This window comes from Zootoca vivipara, chromosome 13, assembly GCF_965207765.1.
Source record: "Zootoca vivipara chromosome 13, rZooViv2.hap1.1, whole genome shotgun sequence".
Lineage (NCBI taxonomy): Eukaryota > Metazoa > Chordata > Lepidosauria > Squamata > Lacertidae > Zootoca > Zootoca vivipara.
In genome coordinates, this window is record NC_142596.1 from 48,276,889 (window position 1) to 48,296,029 (window position 19,141).

A 19,141-nucleotide genomic window follows, 5' to 3' on the forward strand; every position below is an offset into this window, starting at 1 on the left:
CCTCATCCTCGTTGAATCTGCACAGCAACCCTGTGAGGTAGGTCAGGCTGAGAGGCAGCGACTGGCGAGCAAGGTCACCCAGCAAGCTTCAGGCTGAGCGGGGGGGGGTTTGAACCCTGGTCTCTCCCAGGTCCTAGTCTGAAACTCTAACCATTATGCCGCAGTTGCTCCTAGTATCTAAATAAGAGTAATGGAATCATCTCATGAATCTGTTTTGGGAAGTGGCATCTGGTTGTCTGCTGTGGGAAATTATTCTGGATTAGATGAGCCTTTGGTCTGGTTCAGCAGTAGATTTCCTTCTCCTGGTGCTGCTCCACACCCTACTTGAATGGCTTTGGCCTGACTGCAGTGTGTCGTTTTGCTAGGATGGTGCCTCTGACATAGAATCATAGAACTGTCGAGATGCAAGGGACCCCAAGGGCCATCTGGTCCAACCCCCGGCAATGCAGGAATCACAGCTAAAGAATCCCTGGCAGATGGCCATCCAACCTCTGCTTAAACACTTCCAAGGCTTGTGGCCCTTGGGTGAGGAGGCCCTCCATATATGGGGCCTCAACAAGTGCCTGGAGGCCTTACCTGTTCAGAGTGAGGCACCTGGAGTATGAGGATAAGGTGCCGAAGCCCAAGGCTTCATTGATGCACAGGAAACTGAGGCAATGCCAGAGAAACCTGCCAATGGGCAGGAAACAACAAGAAGGAAGCAGCTGGAGGGAATGATTCATTGTTTCAGTTGTCTCTATACCGATGCACAGAATATGGGAAACAAGCAAGATGAATTTGAGCTCTTAATACAGGGTGCCAAATACAGTGGTACCTCTACTTACGAATAACTCTACTTACGAATGTTTCTACTTACGAATGGAGCTCCGCCCGCCATCTTGGATGTGGTTTAGATAGGATTTTTTCTACTTACGAATTTTTAGATAGGGTTGCTTCTACTGTACTTATGAATTTTTTCTCCCAATGCATTCCTATGGGATTCGACTTACAATTTTTTTCGACTTACAAATGTGCGTTCGGAACGCAATAAATTCGTAAGTAGAGGTACCACTGTATGATACAATAAGCATTACTGGAACCTGTGGTGGGATAGAATCATAGAACTGCAGAATTGGAAGGGACCCTGAGAGTCATCTAGTCCAACCCCCTGCTATGTAGGAATGTCAACTAAAGCATCTGTGGCAGATGGCTACCCAACCTTTGCTTAAAAACCTCCAAGGAAGGAGAGTCTACAACCTCCCAGGGGAGACTGTTCCACTGTCGAACAGCTCTTACTGTCAGAAAGTTTCCTGATGTTTAGTCAGAATCTCATTTCTTGTAATTTGAAGCCATTGGTTTGCGTCCTACCCTCTGGAGCAGCAGAAAGCAAGCTTGCTCCATAATCTTCCATGTGACAGAGCTTCAGATATTTGAAGATGGCTACCCTATCGCCTCTCGGTCTTTTCTTCTCCAGGCCAAACATATCCCACTCCCTCAACCGTTCCTTGTGAGGCTTGGTTTCCAGACCATTTATCGTCTTGGTCACCCTCCTCTGCGCGCGTTCCAAGTTTGTTAATATCCTTCTTATTGGGCTGCATGCAGCTCCCAGCCCACCCAAAGGCAGCTCTAGAACTAGTGCTGGGAATGGTTCTGCGCCCCTAGATTACAGCACCAGAATCAGCAAACAGGGTTTGCATTTTTTTTTGTACTTGGTTTTCTAACCTTGTACTGTAGCATCATTCTTTCCAAGCGGCACTTTTGACAAGCAAAACGATTTCCCATCCAAGGCATCAATAACCGGCTGCGCATTCTTTTTCTGTTTTTGCCTGCCTGTCTATCAGATGATGTGGCTCTGTTTCTCCCCGCGAGTCAGCACCCTGGTGTCAATCCAGCCCTGTTGTTGGTGCAAAAAAAAGAAGAAAAAAAGCAGCAACTCGCCTTACCCTTGTCCCTTTACGACCAACCCTTGCCCGGAGCTCCAGTTATAGCAGCATTGGTGACGCACGCCTTCTGTGTCGTCCCCCCCCCTTTCCTTTTAAATTGAATTTACAGTGGCAAACTATTTATGCCGGCAGAAAGGAGGAATGGTACATCTGCGCTTGATCACTCTGCAATTGCGGAGCCGTCCGTTTGCATGAGTAATTGAATGAGCTTGCAGGCTCTGGGCCTGTTGCCCCTCGAAGCCTGCAACAAATCTGACTGGTGGCTAGTTTTGCCCCCAATGCTTCATTTCTCCCTGCGCTGGTAGGGCGGAATGCAGTAACGTCATGGATGTTTACATCTTTCCACACCCCACACCCCTTTTTTTTTAGCCTGAGGGCCACATTATCACACTTCAAGGACAGAGATGTCAGGATGCTCGGCGCCCTAAACGGACTACAGTTCCCAGAATCCTTTGGGGGGGAGCCATGACTGTTCAAAGTGTTATTATCATGGTGCTATAGCTGCTCCTTGTGCCATTTGCAGAATCAACCCTCAGTGTGCACTGTCGCCCCCCCACAGGGAAAAAAACCCACAGGAAAAAAAGAAAGAAGCTGAGCTTCCGTCCCTGCAATAAAATTGTATAGATTTTCTCTTCTACAAGAGAAACTCATTTGTTTGGTTGCTTGCTTGGTTGGTTGTTTACTTGTTTGTTTGTTTATTAAATGTCTGCTCTGCCTCCCTCCCAGAGGAGTCTAGGGCAGGAAACAATATGATGCAGCAATGCGATTAAAACAAAATATTAAAAAAAGAACACATTATGAACATCTAAAACTCCTTGGCCCAGAATACCTGAAGGAGCGTCTCCACCCCCCATCGTTCAGCCCGGACACGGAGGTCCAGCTTCGAGGGCCTTCTGGCAGTTCCCTCCCTGCAAGAAGTGAGGATACAGGGAACCAGGCAGAGGGCCTTCTTGGTAGTGGCGCCCAGCCTGTCAAATGTCAAGGAAATAAACAACTATCTGACTTGTAGAAGACATCTGAAGGCAGCCTTCTACAGGGAAGCTTTTAATGTTTGATGTATTATTGTGCTTTTAATATTCTGTTGGGAGACGCCCAGAGTGGAGGGGAAAACCCAGCCAGATGGGCGGAGTATGAATAATAAAGAAGAACAGCTATTTATTTATTTATTTTTACATTGTTCCCCCTGAAACCTCAGCTTCTCTGCCCACGGACAAGAGTGGAGAACTTTGGGAGTTCATTCGCATCGAGCTCTGGTCGCTTTTCAGGCAGCAAAATTGGGAAGCTGACTATCTGGCCAGCTCACGCCCTTAAGCTTTCCTGTCTCTGACGCACCTTGTTTTTTGTTTGTACAATCAGGTAGCGAGATGGGAGTTCAGGACCCGGTTGCTGACGCGTCTCTTCCGTTCTCCGCACCTGGCCTGTTACTGCCTGGGAGCTCTCATCCTGTTCCTTAATTTCCTGCGGAGCTACTGGTAAGGAGCGTTGCTTTGGGCTAAATCTGGCCGATATTGGCTGCTAGGCAATGGCATCCGTCGCCGCAAGGCGTGTAGGCCACATTCAAACAATACATTTAAAGTGGTGTGGTAGCACTTTAAACAACCACGGTACCCCCCAAAGAATTCTGGGAGCTGTAGTTTTTTTTGGGTTCTTTTATCTGCCTGTTTCATTGTAAGTGGTTTTGGGTTGCCCTGGGCAAGAAAATCAATATAATAATAATAATAATAATAATAATAATAATAATAATAATAATGCCACCCTTTAAATCACTGCAATATCTCTTTAAACAGTCATGGCTTCCCCAAAGAATCCTGGGAGTTGCAGTTTGTTAAAGCTGCTGAGAGTTGTTAGAAGACCCCCCTATTTCCTGTCCCAGAGTTTTCTGTGAAGAGAGATGGATAAAGCACTCTGAGAACTGTAACTGTGGGAGGGGAATTAGGGACTCCTCACTGCTACGATTCCCAGCCTAAGGAATGCACATGGCAAAGGGTTCACTCATTATCGTCAAATATAACCCTTACAGCTCTGGACACCTATGCATATCAATTTAGCTTTTCCCAGGTCCACACTCTATGGAGCAGTTGCAACAACAGGGGACCACTTTCCCTCCACCAGTTTATGTACTTTCCCCTGATGGGCTGTGTGCCTGCAGCTGGAGACTGTGCCCGCATGGAAGCTGCCTCGGCTCTGCTCTTTTCAATCCCCTCCTGGTTCTGGGAGACAGCGGTGCAGGAGAGGGCGGGGAAGCACCCAGCCCTTCACTTGCCCGACCTGCCTCTTTCTCCTCTTCTTCCGACCCATCCTGTGCTCCACCCTCCAGCTCTGAAGCTTCCCCTGCCTCTCACTCTTGCCTCCTGGCTGGTACAGGTCCCCACAAATCACTGGCCCCCTCTCCCAAGTCAGTTGCCAGCCCCCCTTCCCCAAGAGCTCAGCGTCCTACCTTGACAACCCAGCACAAGAAGAGCTTTTCTGCTCCCTGCCTTGCTTGGGAAGTGAAGTCTTCTCAATGCGCTGGGTCTGTCATAAACAAAATAGGATTTTTCTGCTGTGGAACTCTCTGAGACTGGATTTACCAGCTTTGGCTTCCAGGGGACCAGAGCAGTTGCTCTGTTGACAGAATCATAGAATCGTAGAGTTGGAAGAGACCACAAGGGCCATCCAGTCCAACCCCCTGCCAAGCAGGAAACACCATCAAAGCATTCTTGACATATGCCTGTCAAGCCTCTGCTTAAAGACCTCCAAAGAAGGAGACTCCACCACACTCCTTGGCGGCAAATTCCACTGCCGAACAGCTCTTACTGTCAGGAAGTTCTTCCTAATGTTTAGGTGGAATCTTTTTTCTTGTAGTTTGAATCCATTGCTCCGTGTCCGCTTCTCTGGAGCAGCAACAGTGTTGCGTTTGACAACCTGTTGTTGTAGCTTAGCCTGTGTGACTGCTGCCTGTTTGGGAGTTCTAAGCACAGCTAAATTTGCAATTGCTGTGTTAGCAAACTCTTGGGAGTACCTCTTGGGTCCTCTAGTGATCCTTTCTGGGCATGTTCACATGAGCAGCGGCAGACCTAAATCTTGGGGGGCCTGAAGCTTGAACTGTAAGCTCTCTACCTTACTTGCTGGGCAAAACCCGCTTGGCACATGGGCACCCTAGGAGGATGGGAGATTGTCTCTCTGCCCTGCCCCCCCCCAAAGCCATGGGGGCAGCTCCAAGGGCTTGGATTCCCATGGAGGCAGAAATTCCTTGGGGCCGAACTCTCAAGTAAGACATGATTGTACCGTATAGCACTTTACAGAGAGAGGAAAACTAGAAAACTAGCAGTCAGAAACAGCTATTTAAAGCATTCAAGTAACAATTAAGACCAGCAATAAGGTATCAACCAGACTAAAAGTTCTACATATCTGGGTAGACTTGCCTAAACACAAACATTTTTAGCAGGCGCCTGAAAGAGTGCAGCGGAAGAGCCTGTCTGGTGTCAATAGGCAGGGAGTTCCAAAGTTTGGTTGCTGCCACACTAAAAGGTCAATTTCTTACAAATTTCCCAAAGATTGGTATTTACAACACTGCCTGTTGTTGTTGTTGTTGTTGTTAAATCATTTCACTATTGCCATTTTAATAATTAACTTTTTTCAAAATAATAATCATTAGTGGTTCTTTTAGTATAGTTTCTGTAGTTAGGAGGGATTGTTGTAAATTTTTACAATGGATAATTAAAGGAAAGAGAGGAGAAATATATCATTTTGCACCGATTGCTCTTGCTCCCTTTTTCTCCTGCGGAAAGCAAAATATATCTCTAGTGTGCTATTCGAGTGTTGACAGAATTCCCTGTTTGGAGAAGCATTGAGGATTATCTGTGCACTTAGCTGGCAGGTCAATCCAACTCCTCTATCTGCGATATGACAAGATAACGCCTCCCACACCACACCACCTCGCTTGTAATCCAGTATGAATGATGTACTGTACATTATGGTAATGTGTCCTCAGGTGTTCCCGGTGCAGCAAAGGTAACTGAAGAGGCAAACATTTCAGGGAGCTTTTCTCTCTCCTTGTTTTGAACTGGTTCTGTGGGTGTCCGAGGTAGGCTCAGTGCACAAGGCAAGGCTGGATCCGACCAAGAGCTTAAGAACTGGGGGATCCGGCCCACAGCCCGTCTTAGACCTTCTGCCACCTCCTGCCTGAAAAGCCATGCGCTCTGCCACCGAGGGTGGAGCAAAAGAATCATAGACTCATAGAGTTGGAAGAGACCACAAGGGCCATCCAGTCCAACCCCCTGCCGAGCAGGAAACACCATCAAAGCATCCCTGACATATGCCTGTCAAGCCTCTGCTTAAAGACCTCCAAAGAAGGAGACTCCACCACACTCCTTGGTAGCAAATTCCACTGTCGAACAGCTCTTACTGTCAGGAAGTTCTTCCTAATGTTTAGGTGGACATCTTCTTTCTTGTAGTTTGAATCCATTGCTCCGTGTCCGCTTCTCTGAAACAGTACGATACATGGTGTCCACTTATTGCTACATTTTATAGACTACTTTTCTGAGCTTCTTTGCTGTTGTGTATGTATGGTGCCTGCGTCAGTGGTCACGGGGACTTGAGATTTTGGGGAAGTCGTGCCACCGCCACCCTCATTCCTGGCTTTAACACTATGTTCATATGAGCTACGGCCCCCTCCCTAAGGCAGACCTAAAAGTCTTTCCTACTAGGAATGGTTGATAAAGAAGTGGACAAAAAGGATGAAAAGATATTTCTATATTCAATAGCGGCAGCAAGAACTTTAATTGCTAAAGTATGGAGAAGCCAGGAAGTCCCAACTATAAGAGAGTGGCAGGAGAAAGTAATCAGCTACATCGATTTGGCCAAATTGACAAACTCGATAAGGGGTGGTTCGAACAAAAAATTTAAAGAAAAGTGGGAAAAATTTGGAATATATATAAAGGAACTTGGGTTTAAGACAAATATATTGTAAAGTTCCCAAGAGGAAGATAAGCAGAACCAGCAAAAACGATTATAAATTTGAAGCCAGGAAGGAAGAGAAGGGGAAGTCAAAATGTATAAGAAGATAAGAATATAGGTGATTATGAAAAGGTATAAGTTAAGAATATTGTAGAAGATAGGTTAAAGTATATTTGGATTCATATGATGGATTATTTGTGTATTTACTTTGTTTTATCTTAGTTGGATGTATTGTTTTATTTTTTTTATTTTTAATCAATAAAGATTATTTAAAAGAAAAAGAAAAAGGCAGACCTCAAACAACCCCCCCCCCCCCGGACACCCAATTCCTAGTGTTTATGGGTGAAGGGGTCAGGCCACAGAGGTCTTGCAAACTCCTGAGATTAATTCCCAATTATTAAGTGGCCTCGGTTCATTACAGCGTGGACCACCAGGAGTTTTTATTGGCAACACAGCGTTTTCCTGGAACTCTTCTACAATAGGATGCAATTGGATCATAATTGATTCCAAGGTAATTGTAAGTTCAGGGCCCACTCGGCTTATGTAACAGGCAGATAAGCATGTTTGAATTCCTCCTAGTGGAGTGAGTTCCTCTTAGGTCAGTTTCGCTGGAAGAAATCTTGCTGCTGTTTGCTTTTCGCTTTTTCCTGGACTTTCCGTAAACCATGCTATCTGCTTCCGGACATAAACAACATCGGATAGTAAAAGGAAAACTACTCTGTATGTACAGAGGCTTGTTGCCGGGATGCTAGCAAACTGAGCTGGTGGCTTTCACAAACGGCTGAGGGCTTACGAGCCAATATATCAATGGAAGCATGAAATCAATGGAAGCGAGTGGGCAGGGAATTGACTTCCTGGTGCCAGTCTGATCTCACCTTCCAAGCAAGAGATCTGTGAACCTTTCCTAATTCATTCCTAATGAATCTTGGCCGACAGCACTGCTTTCAAGACACATATTTGCATACATGGGTGTAGCTGGGGGGGGGGCAACTGCCACCCAATCAGTAAAAATCAATAAAAAGATCCGTAGCAAACTGAGGTCCCCACCCCAAAAATCCTGGCTATGCCCATGTTTGCATACCCTCCAATGAAAGTAAAAAGGTAAAGGTACCCCTGACAATCAGACCTCACCTGGAGTACTGTGTCCAGTTCTAGGCACCACAGTTCAAGAAGGATACTGACAAGCTGGAACGTGTCCAGAAGAGGGCAACCAAAATGGTCAAAAGCCTGGAAACGATGCCTTATGAGGAACGGCTTAGGGAGCTGGGTATGTTTAGCCTGGAGAAGAGAAGGTTAAGGGGTGATATGATAGCCATGTTCAAATATATGAAAGGATGTCATATGGAGGAGGGAGAAAGATTGTTTTGTGCTGCTCCAGAGAAGCGGACACGGAGCAATGGATTCAAACTTCAAGAAAGAAGATTCCACCTAAACATTAGGAAGAACTTCCTGACAGTAAGAGCTGTTCGGCAGTGGAATTTGCTACCAAGGAGTGTGGTGGAGTCTTCTTCTTTGGAGGTCTTTAAGCAGAGGCTTGACAGCCATCTGTCAGGAATGCTTTGATGGTGTTTCCTGCTTGGCAGGGGGTTGGACTGGATGGCCCTTGTGGTCTCTTCCAACTCTATGATTCTGTGATTCTATGATTCTATGAATTAAGTCCAGTCATAGAGCTCACCTCGCTCTATAGGCCGAGGGAGCCGGCATTTGTCCGCAGACAGCTTCTGGGTCATGTGGCCAGCATGACTAAGCCACTTCTGGCGAACCAGAGCAGCGCACGGAAATGCCGTTTACCTTCCCGCTGGAGCGATACCTATTTATCTACTTGCACTTTGACATGCTTTCAAACTGCTAGGTGGGCAGGAGCTGGGACCGAACAACGGGGGCTCACCCCGTCATGGGGATTCAAACCACCCACGTTCCGATTGTCAAGCCCAAGAGGCTCGGTGGTTTAGACTACAGCGCCACCCATGTCCCCATAATTTCATATATATAGTCATACCTCAGGTTACATCCACTTCAGAATGCGTCTTTTCACGTTACAGACACGCCGAACCCGGAAGTCTCAGAATGGGTTACTTCCGGGTTTGGCGTGCACACATGCGTAGAACCACTAAATTGTGCTTTGCGCATGCATAGAGGTGCCGAATTGCGTCACGCAGGTGCACAGAAGCGGCACTTCAGGATGCGGCTTTTTCATGTTGCGAACGGGCCTTCGGGATGGATCCCGTTTGCAACCAGAGATACTACTGTATATCTGTTGTTAAAAGGGATTCAGGTGGCACTGTGGTGTAAACCACTGAGCCTTGGGCTTGGCGAACAGAAGGTCGGCGGTTCGAATCCCCACGACGGGGTGAGCTCCTGTTGTTCGGTCCCAGCTCCTGCCAACCTAGCAGTTTGAAAGCACGTCAAAGTGCAAGTAGATAAATAGGTACCACTCCGGCGGGAAGGTAAATGGCTTAGTCATGCTGGCCAGATGACCCGGAAAAACTGTTTGTGGACAAACGTCGGCTCCCTCGGCCTGTAAAGCGAGATGAGCGCCGCAACCCCAGAGTTGTTTGTGACTGGACTTAACTTTCAGGGGTCCTTTAGTTTAGACTAAGGGACCCAGGTGGCGCTGTGGGCTAAACCACTGAGCCTAGGGCTTGCTGATCAGAAGGTCGGCGGTTCAAATCCCTGTGACAAGGTGCGCTCCCGTTGCTTGGTCCCAGCTCCTGCCAACCTAGCCGTTCGAAAGCACATCAAAATGCAAGTAGATAAATAGGAACCACTATAGCGGGAAGGTAAACGGTGTTTCCATGTGCTGCTCTGGTTTGCCAGAAGTGGCTTTGTCAGGCTGGCCACATGACCTGGAAGCTATACGCCGGCTCCCTCGGCCAATAATGCGAGATGAGCGCCGCAACCCCAGAGTCGGTCACGACTGGACCTAATGGCCAGGGGTCCCTTTACCTTTACCTAAGAAGCTAGACTACTGTACAAAGTTAAAATTATCATTCCCTGCTCTGCCCACTTCTCCTCTCTGACCCCAACCACCAATTCCATGTGGACCCTGGAAGATTGCTGGGGGAGGCAGGGGTGTGGGCATCGGACTGCAAATACCCCCCCTCCATCCCTGCCATGGGCAGTCAGACGAGATCTGGAAGGCACCAGGCTCGGCGAATGCCAGTTTAGATAACAAGAGCGAGGGACGAATTCTTGGGCAACGCTTGATGAGAGCCAACTCTGGATATGACACACGGTTTGTGCTCTTTGACTAGTAGGAACATACGCAGACGCCGAGGGAGGCCGAGGGAAAGGGCAGACAAAATGGAAGATCTGTGTTGTAAATGGCACCCGCTTGGCTAACGCAGGCCCTGTAATCAGAGCGTCTGGTTACGTCAGAGGAGCAAGGCTCCCTTTCTGTGTCATTCCTCTGGTTCCTGCCCCCACCCTTTTTTTTATTTTCTGACTCACCAAATGCTTTCCCAATAGATGCACGCCCACCCAGTCGAATAAAGCCAGCCTGTGCGTTAAATAACACCACTGCTTTACATCCATCAACTGCCCTTTCCAAAATCTTGCTCTTTTCGGTGAGCTGAGTGACGGCTGCAGATCGCCTCGCACTTCCTTTTACATGAAAAGGGTTTTCATATTTAATGGGATGGGCCTAGAATCATAGAGTTGGAAGAGACCACAAGGGCCATCCAGTCCAACCCCCTGCCAAGCAGGAAACGCCATCAAAGCATTCTTGACATATGCCTGTCAAGCCTCTGCTTAAAGACCTCCAAAGAGGGAGACTCCATCACACTCCTTGGTAGCAAATTCCACTGCCGAACAGCTCTTACTGTCAGGAAGTTCTTCCTCATGTTTAGGTGGAATCTTCTTTCTTGAAGTTTGAATCCATTGCTCCGTGTCCGCTTCTCTGGAGCAGCAGAAAACAACCTTTCTCCCTCCTCTATATGACATCCTTTTATATATTTGAACTTGGCTATCATATCACCTCTTATCCTTCTCTTCTCCAGCCTAAACATACCCAGCTCCCTAAGCCGTTCCTCATAAGGCATCGTTTCCAGGCCTTTGACCTGGTTATGTTCTTCCTCTAGAGCAAGAATGAACGAGGCTGGTTGTGGTTGGGTTTTTTAAGAAATATTTTTAATTGATTTTCACAGGTTTTTCAAATTTACTTGTATTTCAATATGTGTCTTTCCTTAAATTTTGACTTCCCACCTTACTTCCCTGGTGTTCTTATTCCTACCCAGTGTTTCTCCCCCCCCCCCAAAAAAAGTTTAGGGGTGCTCTCATTTTCCTACTCATATTGAAATGCTGCCCCTCAATGAGGCCAAACTTAAATGCACAAAATGTTTAGGGGTATACGTACCCCTGTGTACCCCCCAGAAAAAGCACTGTTCCTACCTTATGCCTACTGCTTTATGAGAGCACTTTAATCCAGTGCTTTTTTTCCTTGGGGGACGCAGGGGTACCCATACCCCTAAACATTTTGTGAATCTAATGGGAGAAGAATCTAATGGGAATCTAATGGGAGAAGAAACTGTGTCCAGTTCTGGGCACCACAGTTCAAGAAGGATACTGACAAGCTGGAACGTGTCCAAAAGAGGGCAACCAAAATGGTCAAAGGCCTGGAAACGATGCCTTATGAGGAACGGCTTAGGGAGCTGGGTATGTTTAGCCTGGAGAAGAGAAGGTTAAGGGGGGGATATGATAGCCATGTTCAAATATATGAAAGGATGTCATATGGAGGAGGGAGAAAGATTGTTTTCTGCTGCTCGAGAGAAGCGGACACGGAGCAATGGATTCAAACTTCAAGAAAGAAGATTCCACCTAAACATTAGGAAGAACTTCCTGACAGTAAGAGCTGTTCGGCAGTGGAATTTGCTGCCGAGGAGTGTGGTGGAGTCTCCTTCTTTGGAGGTCTTTAAGCAGAGGCTTGACAGGCATATGTCAAGAATGCTTTGATGGTGTTTCCTGCTTGGCAGGGGGTTGGACTGGATGGCCCTTGTGGTCTCTTCCAACTCTATGATTCTATGATTCTATGAAAAAATGCTAAAAAAATTAGTTTCTTCTCTAGCACAGTGAATCGTCAGTTCCGTTGCTATCGCCGATGGCAGCCTCATTTCCTGTCACTTTGTTTCCTGAGTCTCAGACGGAAGCAAGCGTTTATGGTGATTTTCTTGAGTCAAAATGAGAGTACCCCTAAACATTTTTTTTAAAGTGAAAAAGCACTGCTTTAGTCTAATACAATTATCCTCTATTTGCTTTATTGTTTTCATTCTGCTGCTCATAATTCAAACCCTGCCTGCATTTTCATTTGACTAGAACAGTTTTTCAGATATTCCGAAAAGAGTCTCCACTCTTCCACGAACAGTTTGTCTCTTTTGTCTCTTACTTATGCTCTCAGTTTTGCCATTTCCGCATAGTCCATTAATTTTTGAAGCCATTTCTCCTTAGTTGGCAATGAGGCTGGTTTTCGAACTAGGGTCACATCCGGCACATCCATTTAAAGCACTACTATACCACTTTAAAGGGTCATAGCTTCCTCCAAAGAATCTTGGGAATTCTGGGTTTTTTTGTTTTTTATTTTCATTGCATAGCATTTATATCAGGCATCCCCAAACTGCGGCCCTCCAGATGTTTTGGCCTACAACTCCCATGATCCCTAGCTAACAGGACCAGTGGTCAGGGATGATGGGAATTGTAGTCCAAAACATCTGGAGGGCCGAAGTTTGGGGATGCCTGATTTATATCCACCTTCCCTCCAAGGAGCACAAGCTCACCCTCCCCATTTTAACCTCACAACAACCCTGTGTGGTAGGTTAGGCTTGAGAGGCGGCAACTGAAACCCGAGGTCGCCCAGGGAGCTTCATGGCTGAGTGGGTATTCGAACCCTGCTCTCCCACGCCCTAGCCCGACACACTAACCCAGGGGTCCCCAAACTAAGGCCCGGGGGCAGATGCGGCCCAATCGCCTTCTAAATCCGGCCCATGGATGGTCCGGGAATTAGCATGTTTTTACATGAGTAGAATGTGTCCTTTTATTTAAAATGCATCTCTGGGTTATTTGTGGGGCCTGCCTGGTGTTTTTACATGAGTAGAATGTGTGCTTTTATTTCAAATGCATCTCTGGGTTATTTGTGGGGCATAGGAATCCGTTCATATATTTTTCCAAAATATAGTCCGGCCCCCCATAAGGTCTGAGGGACAGTGGACCGGCCCCCTGCTGAAAAAGTTTGCTGACCCCCCTGCTCTAACCACTATGCCACACTAGATGGTCCGTTAAGGGCGCTGGGAACTATAGCTCTGTGAAAGGTCTCCTGGCAACTCTCAGCACCTTTAAGCTACCATTCCTGGGATTGTTTGAGGGAAGCATGTATTATTATTATTATTATTATTATTATTATTATTATTATTATTATTATTATTATATCCCACCCATCTGGTGGCTCCTAACAGAACACTAAAAACAGAATAAAACTTCAAACATTAAAAACTTTCCTAAACAGGGCTGCCTTCAGATGTCTTCTAAAAGTCAGATAGTTATATAATAATAATAATAATAATAATAATTTATTTATACCCCGCCCATCTGGCCGGGTTCCCCCAGCCACTCTGGGCGGCTTCCAACAAAACATTAAAATACAGAAATCAAACATTAAAAGCTTCCCTAAACAGGGCTGCCTTGAGATGCTTTCTAAAGGTCTGGCAATTGTTGATCTCTTTGACCTCTGGTGGGAGGGCATTCCACAGGGTGGGTGCCACTACCGAGAAGGCCCTCTGCCTGGTTCCCTGTAACTTGGCTTTTCGCAGCAAGGGAACCGCCAGAAGGCCCTCGGCACTGGACATCAGTGTCCGGGCAGAACGATGGGGGTGGAGACGCTCCTTCAGTTATACTGGACTGAGGCCGTTTAGGGCTTTAAAGGTCAGCACCAACACTTTGAATTGTGCTCGGAAACGTACTGGGAGCCAATGTAGGTCTTTCAGGACTGGTGTTACGTGGTCTCGGTTGTTTATTTCCTTGCCCTCTGCCTGTTTAAAGTGCTTTCAATATGTGTGCTGCATATAGACTGCATTTATGTGAACTGAGACTGCACAAAGCTCCCTTGCCTTCAAGGCTGTGTATCCTCCATACTAAAGTGTACTAGTATACTGTATTGGTTAACGTATTAAAGACAATATGGCCAGGTGACTTGGAGGATGGAAGATGGATACTCGGACCTTGCTCTACCTCCCCCCCCCCGAAAAAATGGGGTCAGAGCAAGCTGCCCCGCTACCCTCATTCCCAACCCCCCAATGCCAAGTGACACCCCCCCCAGCTAAACCTGAGATGAAACCCAGCAACTTTGGGCCAAGAATGACCCAACAGTGCCATTTCCAATTGACGTTTTGCTGGAATCGCTGCTTACCGCATTAACCGGAAAGCTGAGACCCGCCAGGGTGGCGTAAACCCCCCCCCAAAAGGTGTAAATTGGACCAAGAGGGAGAGTTCTCATTGGCTGGAAGGGGGCAGCTATTGTGTCTTGACTGCTCTCCACCTGCTCCCTGCCGGTAGGTGTCAGAGCCAAGCCTTTCATAAGCCCAATACTTGGCGCTTTCCTTAAGAAAACCAGCCTCTCCTGCGGGCCTCGCTGCCAGACTGTTCTTTTCCATGGCTGATAATGACTCCGCTTTTCTAACAACCCTGCCTGGGTGTTACATGTTATTTGGGTCAGTATGTAACTGTTATCACAACAAGAACCCTTTTCTTGGCATCGATTTCTCCTCTGCCCGTATCTTCCCTTGCTAAAATTATCTCTCCCTTCTCCTTGTTGCAGTTCGGGTCAACCCTGTCCAGCCCCCACTAGTGCCCAGTTCAGCTTGGAGCTCCTGAACTTTATGCCAGGCTCAGGAGGGAAGGTTCCGCGGGAGGCTGTGTGGTGTAGCGGTTAGAGCAAGGGCTGCCAACATGGTGGGCCCCAGCTGCCATCGGCTCCGGCCAATGGGGACAATGGTTAGGGATGATGGAGGCCGGGGTCTCTGGCTTAGTTCATCGGTTTGGCTCTGCCTGTGCTTGGTTCCAGTTCCGCCTGCACTTTCCAAGCACAATTCAAAGTGTTGGTGCTGACCTTGAAAGCCCTAAATGGCCTCGGTCCAGGATACCCGAAGGAGTGTCTCTACCCCCATCGTTCAGCCCGGACACTGAGGTCCAGCTTTGAGGGCCTTCTGGCGGTTCCCTCCCTGCGAGAAGTGAGGTTACAGGGAACCGGGCAGAGGGCCTTATCGGTAGTGGCACCTGCCCTGTGGAACGCCCTCCCATCAGATATCAAGGAAACAAACAACTCTCTGACTTGTAGAAGACATCTGAAGGCAACCTTGTACAGGGAAGATTTAAAAAAAATAATCTGTTGGGAGCCGCCCAGAGTAGCTGGGGAAACCTAGCCAGATGGGCGAGATATAAATATATTAGTATTATTACAGTCCCAGAGCTGGAGGTCAACACTATGTTGCATAATAATACCCAGAGATCCCTTACGTCGACAAGCCTTGTGTTAACCATAAACCAAAGCCGGTTGGTTGATTGCTCCTGCTGAATTTTTAACAGATGTCACCAGCAAGATTGACTACGGATGGTGGACTGATTCCATCCGCCGAGAAAGTCTGTGTTTATTGTTATGGCGCAGAGCTGCAAAGTTTATTTACCAGTTCTGAGGGGGCGGAGGGGGGGACCTGAGTTCGAGCGCTGTGCAAATAAAAACTCTGATTCGGAAGCTGCAAATCGTTACACCGGGAGAAAATGGCCCATTACCCTGTGCAAACAGTTCCCCGCTTCTCCGTAGTCAAAACACCAGGTGGCCTCATACAAAATTTGGATGGATGGGACCCCTTGTTTGCCTAGGTTGGTGTTTCTCAAACTTGGACCTCCATCTGTTGTTGGACTACAACTCCCATCGTCCATAGCTAGCAGGACCAGTGGTCAGGGATGATGGGCGTTGTAGTCCAACAACAGCTGGAGGTCCGAGTTTGAGAAGCACTGGCCGAAGCATTGAAGCCTGAGCAAAAGGGGTGTGGGGTTGAAAGAGGGACTCCAGCGGCTCTTCTGCCAAGCCTTGATCCCAGAGGGGAATGGCCTGGGTCTGCCCTCAGGCACCAGCTATCTAACTCTGATCTCGCAGGAGGCTGTGTGGTGTAGTGGTTAGAAACCCACATGCAGGATCTGAGCTCAGCAGCCCCTCTCCCTGCTTGCGATTCCCAACAGTGTGGAAGCAGTAGACCCAGGGTTGCCGCCCGTCCTATATCATACAGGATTGTCCCTTATTTCAAGGCTCCCGGTGGAGTACAGGGTCATGTTTAAGGTGCTGGTTTTGACCTTTAAAGCCCTATGCGGCCCAGGACCCTCATACCTATGGGACCCCTCTCCTGGTATGTCTCGCTGAGGACCTTAAGGTCCATAAATAACAACACTTTGGAAGTCCCAAGCCCCAAGGAGGTTAGATTGGCTTCAACCAGGGCCAGGGCCTTTTCAGCTCTGGCCCCAGCCTCGCAGAACGCCCTACCGCAGGAGATCAGGGCCCTGCGGGATTTGACATCTTTCTGCAGGGCCTGCCAGACGGAGCTGTTCCGCCTGGCCTTTGGGTTGGACTCAGTCTAACCCCTCTCTCATTTTTTTTAAAAAAAATTTTTATGGAACCCCTTATATGGGATTTTGTATATAAATTTTCCCTCGGCTCTGTAGGACCAGCATGGATAGTTGGCCCCGGTGAATATTTGATGTTTTCTCCCCTTATGGCTTTGATCTGTGGCAGGGGTCCCCAAACTTAACCGGCTTCTATCATAAGAATGAATGCATACAGAGGAACAGTGCCCATAAGTCTATGTAAACACTGCATGGCAGATGGGTCAACGAATATATTTCTAACACCCATGACTTTGCTGATGAAGTAATGACGAAACAGTGAATTATCCGGAAATACTGTTCATCTTGACAACTTATTATACTTCAGCATCATTGGAACATTATACCACTTACCTTCCTACAGTCATACCTTCATTTAAGTACACTTCGGTTTGAGTACTTTCAGTTTAAGTACTCCGCGGACCCGTCTGGAACGGATTAATCTACTTTCCACTACTTTCAATGGGAAAGTTCGCTTCAGGTTAAGTACGCTTCAGGTTGAGTACAGACTTCCGGAACCAATTGTGTACTTAAACCGAGGTACCACTGTATTTGATTTTCGAAAATTGACTTTTTGAGTTGTGACCAGCAGAGACTCTCATAGACTATTGAATCCTGCTTTATTATTTATGTATTGAAGAGTGTCTTCTATGAGTTGTTTCTATTATTTGCTGTTCTATTGACAATATAAAGAGTTCTTTTAGAATTGACATTGCATTCCCATGTATGGTCGCGTGTTGCTCTACAGTGGTACCTCGGTTTATGAACACAATTGGTTCCGGAAGTCTGTTCATAAACTGAAGCGTTCATAAACTGAAGCGTTCATAAACTGAACTTTCCCATTGAAAGTAATGGAAAGTGGATTAATCTGTTCCAGACGGGTCCGTGGAGTACTCAACCTGAAGCGTACTTAACCCGAAGCATGGGTGAAATTGGTTCCGGAAGTCTGTTCATAAACTGAAGCGAACTTTCCCATTGAAAGTAATAGAAAGTGAATTAATCCGTTCCAGATGGGTCCGCGGCGTTCATAAACCGAAAATTCGTAAACCGAGGTGTTCATAAACCAAGGTTCCATTGTATGTTTGATTCAATGGGGCCTAAGCACGCCTTCCACTGGCGCTGCTGACCTGGTTCTGATCCCAGCCCAGACCTGACGCTTGCACTGTTTTAGTTTAAAAATAAATACTGGAAGTTTTCCAGAAAGGGCTTTCCGTTGTTTACCACCACCTTTCCCCAAATATCTAATTTTAGGCTCCAGCTGTGGAAAATGTGTTGACACTGTGCCCAATATGTAAGTTATGTCAACTATGCGGTATTTTGGAAGTGTGAGGGGGGAAAGGACCAGATAACAGAGAAAACCTTTCTCAACTGAGATGGATGTTTTTGTTGCCCAAGATCACAGGTGGGCCCGAACTATCCTGCCACCCTCAGGGAGCCAAGTGTACAGTGAAACTTTCCACTCGTACGGCAACCCAGGGACTACCGTATTTTTCAGTTTCCTGAGCAACAGGAAGAGCTCTGTTGGCCAAGGATGATGTGGGGTCAGGAAGGAACCCTGTGGCCTTCCCATATATTGCTGGTCTCCAGCTGCCATCGTCCCTAACCATTGGTCATGCTGGCTGCGGCTTATAGGAGTTGGAGTCCAACAGCACCTTGAGGTTTCTCATCTCTGCTGAAAAGCTCAAAGCACCATGGAGTTTTCTTGGGGAATGTCAGGAATCTCTGTGGGGCTGACTCAACATTGTGCTCCAGCTGGCAAAAGAAACTCAAATATTTGGCCAAGATATGAAGCCCTTATATCGCATGAAGCTAGAGCTGAACATGCTTCCCATCTTGGTTTTTTTTAAAAAATAATATTTATTGGTTTTCTATTTATTAATATACATTCACATCATTATTATCCACTTTACCTCTCTGGCTCCTTAGACCAGGCATCCCCAAACTGTGGCCCTCCAGATATTTTGGCCTACAACTCCCAGCATCCCTAGCTAACAGGACCAGTGGTCGGGGATGATGGGAATTGTAGTCCAAAACATCTGGAGGGCCGAAGTTTGGGGGTGCCTGCCTTAGAGCCTATCAACTTCCTTCCCTCCTGCCTTATGGCTTTCAAAATTAACCTTTGTATCATTGCATTTTGTACATTTTCCAATTCTAATTACACTCATCACAAAATACCTCAAAATTGAAATGATTATAGAAGGGGAGAAAATTTCTCATTACAAGTCTTTGGACAACCCTGCTAGTGATGTTAACTGCTTACAATAATCTTTCAAATACTGTATGCCCAATAAGAAGGCTTCTGGTTTTTTAACAAAGATATTTTTGAACATTTTAAAAAACTCATTATATATCATTTCCTAGAAAGCCTTTACCTCTTTGCAAGTCCACCACCTGTGGACTTTACATTTCCAGCATTCATTTGTTCTTATACCCTGTAAAGTAGAGCAATACTATTAGTGGTTTGGAGTATTCCTTATTTAATGCTTATTGCTAATGTTGTTTGCTACTATTTTTGGGGCTGGTGCAACATTTTTGTTTCTCCGTAAGTTGCATGTCACATGAAATATTATAGTATTACATCATCCCACCCTCATTTTACCTCACTATGGTATTACGGATGTACATATATTTTTCCTTTAATA

General features: G+C 46.7%; 1 protein-coding gene across 8 annotated transcripts in view; it reads left to right on the forward strand.

Annotated features, from left to right (window-relative positions):
* Positions 1 to 19,141, forward strand: part of PEMT (phosphatidylethanolamine N-methyltransferase) — a 147,890-nt gene that overhangs the window by 44,758 nt on the left and 83,991 nt on the right. For all 8 annotated transcript variants that reach the window (XM_035131231.3, XM_035131230.3, XM_088657453.1 and 5 more), the window contains one exon: positions 3,279 to 3,394. In XM_035131231.3, the coding sequence (XP_034987122.3) occupies positions 3,279 to 3,394 (116 nt within the window). The remainder of the gene's footprint in view (positions 1 to 3,278; positions 3,395 to 19,141) is intronic.